We start from the raw sequence: 11350 nt of genomic DNA, 5'->3' as shown, positions 1-11350 counted from the left end.
CACACACCAACAACACACAGAGAGGAAGGAGCTGACCGCGGGACGGCTTCACCAGGGCAGGGCTGGGCCAGAGGAAGCTGAGCTGTGGACACAGGCCTTCCAGCAGAGAAGCCCTGGGGGCTCCTTCTGGCACTTTCTGTCTCAGTGGAGACTCCAGGCTGAGGGGACCAGGGGCGGTGGGACTGGCTTTCCCTGGGCACAGCAGCCCGTGTTCCCAGTCCTCGCCGTCCCCTGCAGCCCGTCTGTGCAGGAGAAGACCTGTCGCGTGGCTGGCCCTGGTTGCCCACCTCTAAAGCCGTCAGACTATTTATAGCATGGCTCTCTTCCGTGTTCCTGCCCGATGGTCATCAGGTCCTTCAGTAGGAAGCTAAACAAACCCTCTTTGCTATTCCCTTGATCGCTCCTCCTCTGTTCTCTGTTCTCTTCTGAGCTTTTTATGTAACAACTCGCCGCTGTTAGGGAGGACTGGACTTAGCAACAGACAACTGTCGCCCGTGGTTACTCCAACACAGAGCAGCGGTCAGCCCGACCTCAACCCAAGACACCACCCTCTGATGAGGATTGTCACCTGGACTGAAATCCTGAGGCACACCTTGTTGGATGTGGAGCAGTGACCATCACACAGAATGGAGGGGTGACCACAGGATGCCCCCCCAATGACTCCCTAGCAATGGCCTGACCACAACACTCCTCCGCCCCTCACTGCCCTGTAGCTCCCCTAAGCTGTAAGTGGACAATGGCTCCAACCTCCATGTGGCCCCTTCTGCGGGCCAGCCTGGACTGAGCCTGTCCTGCTGAGCCGCCCTCTCTGTCTCCTTCCCCCGACTCCGTTCTTACAGTCACCACGGGCCCCTCTTTCTGAACCTCTACGTCCTGCTCCCTCGCTCTGCCTCTGCTGCCTTCTACGTCACAGGTCCTGGCTTTGGTTTTGGTGTGGTGACGGCTGCCGGAGGCTTCCGGGTGCTGTGCTCAGCTCTGGAACTCAAGACTTTATTCCAAGAGTCGTTTGTGGTCCTCCTTCTCCCCCTTTCTCGTTGTACCTTCCTGAAGGTCACCCTGTCCTCTGAGATTCACAGAAGATATTTAATTCTAGGTCCTGATAGGAAAGTCAGCGCCTCCTCTTGTTTGCTGTTACTTTGAGCTTTTCGACTTCTGGTCCCTGTGGGTCTAGTTTTCTTCGGCTGGTGATGTCCTGATCACCATATGGAATGTCCAGCCCAGGTGTGGAACCCCTCCTGGCTGTGTGTCCCCCAGATGGTGTCCATGCCGTTCACCTTGGGGGTGCACTTTGCTGAAGCCTTAGCTGGGGAGGGGGCTTCACAACCTGCAGAGTGCAGAGCTGTACTTAAAGGCCTTGGCCTCTGCCTGGGCGCCTCTGCCCTCCTCCTGCCCTCCCCTGGGCGCTGGCAGAACTCCCTTCATCTGACTCCAGGACCCTCTTTGTTTCTCTGTGGATGCTCTAGGTCTAAAACCTCTTGCCACACCTCTTCTCTCCTTAAGAGAACTCAGGCTTCTGCTAATAAATTTTTAATGTCCTGATGCACCAATTAAAAAAATTTTGGAAGTTCCTCCTTATTTCCTTTACCAAGTCCTCGGGGTGAGACATCTTTGCTCTGGTGATTCAACTTGGTGCTACAGCTGGTAGCTGATTTTCCTCACGTATCTATTCTTTCTCATACATAAGCAAAAAACAGACTGCTCCTGTTTCTCAAGAGGCAGCTGCTCCTCGGTACTGGAACCTGGTGTGGGTTCCCTACAAGCAGCTGTCCGGGTCAGGGTTCAGTTCTTCTTTCTGGTGACTTCCTATGTCTTTTCTTAAGTGGGGCTTATGTGGAGTTTATTGACTATGTAATAAGCGTGGCACTTCCAGCAGTAAAATGTGGAGTGCCGGGAGTGTCCCAGGAGGTGCTACCCACTGATCTTCTCTCAGAGGCTCACATGCAAGAGCACAAGACAGACTCGTCACCCTCTGCCCTTTTTTACCTTTCCGGGTTCACTTTTGTGATGCACCTTTGGGTGCCAGTTCACTTAGTCTCTCTATTTTTTTGATTGCATTAGGGCCAATACACCAATCACAAAATTCATGGTTAGCATATAGTTATATAATGCCCACTTAACTAATTGTACCCTAAAAAATCTCTGCAAAATGCCAGGTGCAAAAAGCTTGTGGTATTGTAATGTGAACTCTTGCACTAGCTTCCAGGAGTGTAAATGAGTACCACCCCTTTGGAAAATTGGTTGATCATACCTGTAAAAACTAAAGATTCAGATGCAAATTGACCCAGAAATCCTTCCCCTGGGTGTAGCTCAAACACAAATGAGTGGGCATGTCCATGAATGGTCATCATACACCTAATCATAACTGCTAAAAACAGGCAACAACCCCAAATATCTAATAGTGGAAAAAGGAAAAGAAAATGTCGTATATTTATAAAACAGTACTGCACAGCGGTGTATACCAAGGCAAGCGGGTCCCTCGGTCAGAATGTTGGGAAGAACACTGTAGGGGCCAGGTGTGGCCTGGAGGAGTTGTTCCCATGGGCCCCTTTCTTCCTCCTCCTCCTCGATGACTTCTCTCCAACCTGAAGAGTGGGGTTGCCACCGTCCTCTTGCTTCTTGCTGGAAATCTGGCTGCAAGCTGTTTTCTACATAGCATTTTAAGCATTGTGGTGAAAACAAGCCCAAAGTCACATTTCTGGTGCTAAATATAATTCGAGAGACAGTCTAATTAATCTAATCAGAGATTACAATCTAGAGACTTACAATCTAATTAGGAGCCTGAAATCTCATTAGAAACAAGAAAACACAAATGAAATACTTAGAGAACTTAGTATTACTTAGTCTTTTTTAAAAAAGGTCCACGTTCAGAGGTGCAGTTTCCCCCAGACATTCGGGAGAAAGAATCAACGAGAAATGGAGTGGTGACTGCATTCCCGGAGAGAGAGAGGTTCTGAAAGTCCAATGCAGACCAGATTCCAGAGGGCTGCTTCCTGGGGCACTTGCTGAGAGTCGCGTAGGGACAGCCTTTCCAGAGCCAAAGAGGGGTTAGCCAGGAGACAGGATGTCCATCAACTGGGGGATAAACCATGAGGAACTGCAGCCCTCTCAGGAGAGCCAGGCTTGAACTCCAAGCTCCCACCAGCCTGAGCCCTGGCAGCCAGGAAAACCCACAGTCAGAAGAGTGTAGGGGTCAGGAAACCCGAGGCCAGAACCCAGCTACATGCCAGAGACTGGGACCCTTCCCTTATAATGAAGCACTTAGGATTCCTGCATTTAAAAATGTGGTCCGACCGGCTGACCTTCAGAAGAGCTCATGGAGTATGGGGGGGGGGGCGTGGATCAAGGTCTCCCGAGTGCTTTCTCCTCTTAGATCACATTTATGTCACACACACACTCTTCCTGGCTCCCGTGTTGGCAAGGAATTCAGAATTTATCTAAACTTGCCAGGCGCGGGTGGGTGGAGCAGGGAGGGGAATAGAGGGGTTGGCAGATCCCTGAAGACAACTAGCACTCCCTGCAGAGAGGTTCCAGCCACGGGAGTCGGATCCCTTTGCCGTGTTCTCAACTCCTGCACTTCTGCAATCGCTCTTGAAACGGCTCTCTGGCTGCAAGAAAATCCTATCAGATGTGTTACCAAGCAAATTGAAGTTTCCAGTCCCTCCAGGCCAGTGTGGCAAGCATCTTCTACTCTCCCTGGGAGCTGCTTTGTGCTTTTGGCACTTTCCTATCTGGGATGGAGCAGAGGTATGGTTTATAACCTTCCCCACCGAAATTAGGGTGTGCATTTGTAGTAGTTCGTCTTTGCTTTGGTGACTGGGTATAAGAACAGAGAGCTCTTGGTGGGAGGTGGAGGGGTTTGATGCGAAGGCGGTTTTTAAACATAGGGTCTTTGAGCATCTCTGATTTGTAGCTCACCCAGCTGCCTGGCCGTGGAGCTAGCCTGCCCTGGGCAATCTGTCTCCTGGAGCCTGCGTCCACTTTGCCCACCCCCACCTCCTTCTCCTTAGCGCCCCCTCAGTTTTCTCTGGTTGCAGGCAGATCTTCCCGAATTGGCAAGTTTCCTTCTCTCAACACATTTCTTCCTGTTTTGCTCAGAGCATAGAAAGCTTTAAGACCAAGAGAGATGCTTCAGAACAGAGGTTAAAAAGACCTGGGAACTCAAAGCCTGGACTTGAGGGGTGCTCTGGACCAAGAGGTACACTGAATTTATGGCCCCAGAGTGCCCCCAGTCTTAAAGCACCCATTGATAAAAGGCTGACTGCTCTGTGGGGTAGGTGAGGTTTTGGTGGGCTGGGTCAGAAAGCCCTGGCCATCTGTGGTGTGTTTCTGTGGGGAAACATCAACTGCAATACAAATAAGACTTCAGACCACTGTTTACTCATAACCCAGGGGCACTTTCCATTGTACCTGGGATTTCTTCAATGTATATCAAGTGTCAGTGCAACATTTGCTGAGCTCCAGGTCCCCAGCGAACTTGAAGCTAATGTAAGATGAGAAGGGTGTGTGTCAAAACCCAGCTTTGAGGGAGGGTTTTACAAGGTCACGGCTGCAGGCCATTCCCAGCAATGCTTGTTTAGGGAAAGCCTCAAGTTTGCCGTGTGGAGGATGGGAGGCGAACTGACGCAGATGTGGCAGTGTTATGGGCCAGGCTATGCGGGCAATGACCTAGCAGACTCCATGTCATGTAAGAAACGCTTCTCCCATGGGAACACCCCGCCTCTGTACCCCTCCACAGCTGCTGAGCATAGCATGTTTGGCAACACAAAATTCTTATACACTGCAAAGTGGTTCTCTCTTTGGATCCCACTTTTCTTGAATATTCCCCGTCAGAGAATGACTGTCTAGATGTTAGTAACCCATCTCCAACTTGTACTCAACTAGGGTCATTTTGACCTGCTCCTTCTTCTGCTTATGATTTTAAATCTCATGACATTTGTTCATGGTTTTGAATCATAGCAGTAGCCACTCAGGATTGATGTGGTTTTGAACTATAAATGCTGTACTCCGACCCTTGGAGGAGGTCAAAGGGTGTAGACTTGCAGCCTCCCCCTTAGCCTGCCAGCTGGTTGGTGAATAAAGATGGTTCCATCTCCTGCTTTCAGATCGACTCTGTGGTTTATTGCGACCTCGCCATAACATTTTCTCCTCTCCTGTGGCTCGTGGCTAGGGAACAGGGACATGAATCAATCTGATAATGAAAAACAAAATGCCAATTTTTCCAAGTCATACTGAAGGGAAGAAGGTGGCACCCTGAGAGCGTGCATTCCCTGTGGTGGGAGTCCCCTTACCAGGCCATCACAAAGACCTTCCAGCAGACACACGTGGGATGGGGACCAGAAAAGGGGCGCTGATTCTGTGAAGAAGGGACCAGAGGCTCAGAGTCCACATCTGGGGCTGCGCTTTGAGGAAGAGAAGACGGTAGCGTCGTGCCTTTAGGAGGAAGAGCACCGTCGAACATGGGCTAGAGGAAGTGGTCAGTGTTCAGAGATCACAATACATAGGTCTGGAGTCCGGCCCACTGTTCCTGGCTCCTAACTCCCTCCCCAGGTCGTAGAGACAAGGATTTCTCTTCCCCGAGGGAGGTCATAGAAATTCTTCTCTTCTCCCTGCCCTGGACTTGCCCCCCCCAACCTTCCGACTTACCTTGTCCGAGCAGATCAGAAGACCCCGTCTCAGAGGGGTCCTGCCGACATCCGGAGGAAAGATGTACTGCACAAAGAGGCCCAGAGAGTCTGGACGGAGCTCGCTTCCCCACAGGAGGGCAGACCCCTCTGTCCCACCACATTTGACACGCTGTCCTGACTTCAGTCATGCCTACATGGTAAAGTCGCTGTGGAAACCCAAGGGACAGGGTCTGGAGGCTCCCGGACAGTGTTTCATTAGGAGGCTCCTGCACAGCGCCGAGCTTCTGCCCAGGGACGGTAGCGGCCACTCACAGGTCTTCCTTGGAGCAACGTCTGTTTAAATCCCTTGGCCCTTTAAACTTTAGGTTTACTTGTCTCCTTATTATTGAGTTTTAAAGTTTTTAAATACGTTCTTGATGCAAGGTCTTACAGCTATCTAATTTGCAAATATTTCCTTCTAGCTCATGGGCTGTTTCTTTCTTTTTCCTTTTTGTACCAGGGATGGAACCCAGCAGCGCTTACCCACTGAGCCACATCTCCAGGCAGCTGCTCATTTTCTATTTTGAAACGGGGCCTCCCTAAGTTACAGAGGCTGGCTTTAAACTTTCCACCCTCCTGCCTCGGCCTCTTAAGCCACTGGGATTACGGGCATGTGCCACCCGGCCTGGCTATTCCCATTTTTATAATATAAGTGAATCAGAGATATTCTTTGTATATGGGCCCTAAGTTGTTTATTTCTTCGTAGCAGGCTGAGACCCGTTAGCCCAAAGTTTGGCAACCCCCAATTTAAATTTTTACATATCCAATTGTTCAGCCCTTGGAGCCTTCCCTGCTTACCCGGTGACACACACAACACCCTAAACTTTAGAGAAGATCAGCCCAAGTGTTACAAGACCAGAAACTGTGGCTGCCTTTGGGCCCTTGGACCCAGAGACCCCCGTGCTGCTGCCGAGCATCACCCAGATGCTAAGCCACCTGTCCAGTCCTGTCCCTTGGAAGTTCCCTGGCTCTCCTCCCAGCTGGAGGGCGACCCCCCAGAGCCTCAGACAGTATCGGGAGCTGAAGGCCTTCCTCCTGCGTGCCTGTTCAAGTCACACCTGAAGAAGGCTTTGCCTCTCACGGCCTCACCTGCAGTCTTATGGCATAGCTGATTCTTTGATCAGCACAGAAATCTGTGAACTCAGCCTCTCTGATTTTCTTTGAAAAGGTTTATGATTTTAGTGATTGTGTTTAGGTCCGTGATTCATTTTGAGTTAATTTTTGTGTGTGATTTTGAATGGGGTACAATTCATCCTTTTTCATGTGGCCATTTATTTGTCCCAGAACCATTTATTGAGAAGATTATCTTGTCCCCCCATTGAATGGTCTTGACACTTTTGTTGAGAATTAATTCACAAATCATGCATGGGTCTATTCTGGACTCTCTATGCCATTAATTTCTGTTTATACTCAAGCCAGGACTACACCATCTTGATTCATGTAAATCTGTATTAAGTTTTGATATTGATAACTGTGAATTTTCCACTTTTTGTTCTTTTTAAAGTTTGTTTTTAACTATTTTGAATCTTTTTTTGTGTTCATAGGAATTTTAGAGTCAGTTTGTCAATTTCTGGAATTCGGATGGGAATTGCATTCAATCTGTAGGTAAAGTTAGGGAGTATTGCCATCTTAAAAATATTAAATCTGCTGACCTATGAACATAGGATAGATCTTTATTTAGATCTTTAATTTCTTTCAATGTGTTTTATAATTTTCCATGTACAAATCTTGTGCTTCTTTTATTAAATTTATTCCTAAGTGCCTTTTTTTTTTTTTTACTATATTTCGCATGGAATTGTTTCCTTAATCCATTTTGGACTGTGCGTTACTAGTGTATAGAAATGCAGTTAATTTTTGTATATTGATTTTGTAGATGAAATTTTGCTGAGTTTGTCTATTAGGTCTAGAAAATTTTTTTGACAGGATTTTCTAAAAGCAAGGTAATGTTTTCTGCAAATAGTTCCACACTTCCTTCTCTGTCTTATGACTTCAACTTACTTATCCTAACTAGCCTGACTGCAAATGTTGGATGAAATGAGACCTCTAGTGAAATGCTGAAGAAATGTCAAGACGGGGGCAGATAGACATTCTTGTTTTTCTCCCCCTGATTTTAGGGAGAAAGTATTCAGTTTTCACCAGTAAGTACAATGTTACCTGTGTTTGGTGTTTTTTTCATAGAGTCCTTGCATTAGATTGACGAAATTCTCTTTTGTTCTTACTTTGTAAAGTTTTTCTTATTTTTTAAGTCATGAAATGGTATTGGACTTTTTCCAATTTTTCCTGCATCTTGTGGTCATATCCTGTGGCTCTCTCGTGTTCTGTTCATAGGGTGCACTGCATTAGTTGATTTTCAGATGTCAACCAATCTTATTTCCTGGGATAAATCCCCCTCAGTCTAGAAGAACTGGTGGATGATCAACGTTAATTCTTCTCTGTGTGTTTGGTAAAATTCACCAGCAAGGCCACCTGGGCCTGGGGTTTTCTTGTGGAAAGACCTGTTTTCCTCTTTGGTGCTGGGAGCTGAACTCAGGCCTGGTGCCTTCTGAGCACATGCTTCTGAGCACCAGCCCCACCTCGGCTTCTACCTGTGGGAAGCGTCTTACTTACTGTCAATGTCTTTATCTGTAACGTGTTTGTTCCGTTTTTCTATTTCTTCATAAGACCATCTCGGGAAGTTGTGTTCTTCTGGAATTTTCCCCACTGAACCTAAGTTGTCCAGTTTGTTGGAACAGAGTTGCTCACAATGCTGTCACCATCTTTTTACTGTCTGTGGGATTCACAGTAATGTGGTAATGTCCCCTCTTTCATTTCTGACTTCTGTCATCTGCACTTTCCTTTTGACCTTGGTCAGTCTACCCTAAAACATTTGTCAAGATTGCTCTTTATAACTTTCATTTATTGATGTTTTTTTGCACTGTTTTTATTTTCAGCCTCTTTAGCTTCCATTCTGTCATTATTTCCTCCTTCTCCTTGTCTTGGGTTTAATTTGCTCTTCTTTTTTCCGGATCTACTGTTGACGTCATGTGTTATTGATTTAGGATCTTTCTTCTGTTGTAGGACACCATTTAATCTACAGATCTGCCTCACGTCTTGCTTGGGCCGTATCCCCTGACATGGCCAGCTCTGACTGCTGTCCTCTCTCTCACATCCCTAACAATGCACTTCAGTTTGTCTGTTGGGGGATGTCCTTCTGTCTTCCTTTCTGTCTGTCTTTCTTTCTTTTGTTCTTGGTGCTGGGCATTGAACCCAGGGCTTAGCATATGTTAGGCAAGTACTGTACCATTCAGCTGCACCGCAGCTCTGCTGGGGAACTGTATTTGAATGAAATCACATTGCATAACATTGTCATAAATATACTTTCCAGGGGCTGGGGCTGTGGCTCAGAGGTAGTGCACTCGCCTTCCATGCATGAGGCACTGGGTTCGATCCTCAGCACTACATAAAAATAAAATAAAGATATTGCAGCAACCTATAACTAAAAAAAAAAAAAATTAAAATAAATAAATAAATATACTTGCCAATGTTATGTTTGGTACTGGTACATTTTGTTACAAGTAACCTATATTGGTTTGTTTCTATATTTTTTCATTATATTCCATAGCACCATATCCTGTTATTGTGTGCATACTTTATTTATGTAATAAATAAACATAGAATCTTATTGTTGATGAACATGTGAGTTATTTCCAATTCACACCTAGTGTACGCACGGCTGTGCTGTGCCTGCATCCTGTACATGTGCCTTGGAGCTGTATGCACGTGTTTCTCTAGGTATAGTGCTCCTGTGTTTTTTGTTCTTCAGTGGGACTCGGTCACACTGCCTTCCTGCCGGTCCTGTATGAGAGTATCCATCTCTTCCCGCCATCGACACTTGATGCTTACAGTTGTTCTAATCTTAGTTATTCTGTGGGTGCAGTGTTATCTTCTTGTTGCTTTAATTTTCATTCTCTGTGATTACTAGGAAGGCTGAGCTCTGTTTAAACATTTATTTACAACTTTCATATTCTCTTGTATGAAGTGGCTCTTCAAATATTTTTTTGTCCATTTTTCTCACAGGTTGCCTTTTTTAAAAAAAAATTATTTGTAGAATTTCTTACACATTCTGCACTGAAGTCTTTTGTCCTATGTGCATTGCAAATACTGAATTTTTGTGTCTTATCTTTTCACTCTTTTATAGTATTTTGGAGTGAATATAAGTTACTCATTTAATATAAGCAAAAATATGAATGATTTTCTTTTGAGTAGTACTTTTTATAATATTTTATGGTTAAAAAAAATCCGCCTTAGCCTAAGATCATGAGGATGTTCCTCTAAATAAACCCCCAAAGCTTCATTGTCTGTCTTTAGATATCAGTCTTCCACCTGCCTGGGAGTGGTCTTTGTCTGTGAAGAAGGAAGAGCTCCCATTTATATTTCCAGCAGGATTCCAGGTTTTCCCTCCCCCAGCCCTCCCTGCCCTGTGACATCCCACAGCCAGCGCTCCTGCAGGTGTGGGCTGTGGACAGGCCTCCGCTCCGTTCCCCGTGTGTGTCTCCTCTGCCGTGGACCCAGCACTACACGATGCCAATTATTAAAGCCTTACCATAGTTTTCAAGTTCAAATAGGACAAATCTTCCCCTATCCTCTCCTTCAGGAATGTTTTATCTACGCCAGGTACTGTGGTGCACACCTGTAATCCCAGTGATTCAAGAGGCTGAGGTAGGAGGACCTCAAATTTGGGGCCAGCCTCAGCAATTTAGCAAGACCCTATCTCAAAATTTAAAAAAAAAATTTAGAGTCTGGGGATATAGCTCAGAGGTAGAAGATCCCTGTGTTCATTGTCTAGTACAAAAAAAAAAGTTTAATTTCATTTTAGCACTTTATGCTTCCAAGTAATTTTTAGTGGAAGAAGTTTCAAGATGTAAATAAAACAAGCAACAAACTTTCTGTGCATTTGTAGTAAATCCACAAATTAGTTTGAAGTGAATTGACATCTTTATGCTGTTTCTATTCCATGGACTTATTACAACTTTCCACTTACAGATCTATGTGATGTCTTAATTTTTTTCAATAGAAAACTTTGCATCTTTTTTCACATTTATTATTAAACATTTTATATTTTATGGTAGTTTAATCATTAATTTCGGGTTTCAGTTTGCTTTTAATTGAGAATAAGCATACATATCATGGGGTACAGTGTGATGTTTTAATACACATATATATAGTGTGTGCATATATATAGTGTGTGTGCATATATATATATGATATATTAAATAATGGTACTTCATACATCCATTAGCTCAAACATTTATCATTTCTTTGTGGGGAGAACATTTAGAATCTTGCAGTCATTTTGAAATATACGCCGTGACATCGTTGACTACAGTCACCCTACATGCTGCACAACACCAGAACTTACTCTTTTTGTGGAACTTTAATGTATCCATTGACAAATCTTCCCATCAATCTTCTTAGGCTATTTTAAATTGTGTCTTTAAAAAATTCAATTTTCTTCTATTTTTTTGTTGGTATGAGAAAAAAATTGATTTTTTAATCTATTGGTCATATATCTGACAACTCTGCTTTGCTCTTATACAGTCTTACAATTTATACATGGATCTTTGTGATATTTTATGTATTTATAGTCGATCTTCAAATAACGAAATTTTTTTCTTGCATATCAGTTCTTAGGTCTTCGACTTCTTTTT

General features: G+C 45.0%; 1 protein-coding gene across 4 annotated transcripts in view; it reads left to right on the top strand.

Annotated features, from left to right (window-relative positions):
* The first annotated feature begins 3477 nt into the window (after nucleotides 1-3477).
* The window catches only part of LOC107149301 (cytidine monophosphate-N-acetylneuraminic acid hydroxylase), a 78827-nt gene continuing 70954 nt past the window's right edge, over nucleotides 3478-11350 (top strand). For 3 of the 4 annotated variants that reach the window (XR_007346284.1, XM_015494085.2, XM_015494084.2), the window contains exon 1: nucleotides 3481-3744. Coding sequence is in view for 3 of the 4 variants with exons in the window: in XM_015494085.2 (XP_015349571.1) it covers nucleotides 3734-3744 (11 nt within the window). In the remaining variant the exon portion in view is untranslated. Of the gene's footprint in view, nucleotides 3745-11350 lie in introns of all 4 variants that reach the window. The other variant, XM_015494083.2, reaches the window with a different exon arrangement.

This window comes from Marmota marmota, unplaced genomic scaffold (genome assembly GCF_001458135.2).
Source record: "Marmota marmota marmota unplaced genomic scaffold, marMar, whole genome shotgun sequence".
Lineage (NCBI taxonomy): Eukaryota > Metazoa > Chordata > Mammalia > Rodentia > Sciuridae > Marmota > Marmota marmota.
Note: the sequence above shows the minus strand (reverse complement) of the source record. Positions and strands in the feature narration are given on the sequence as shown.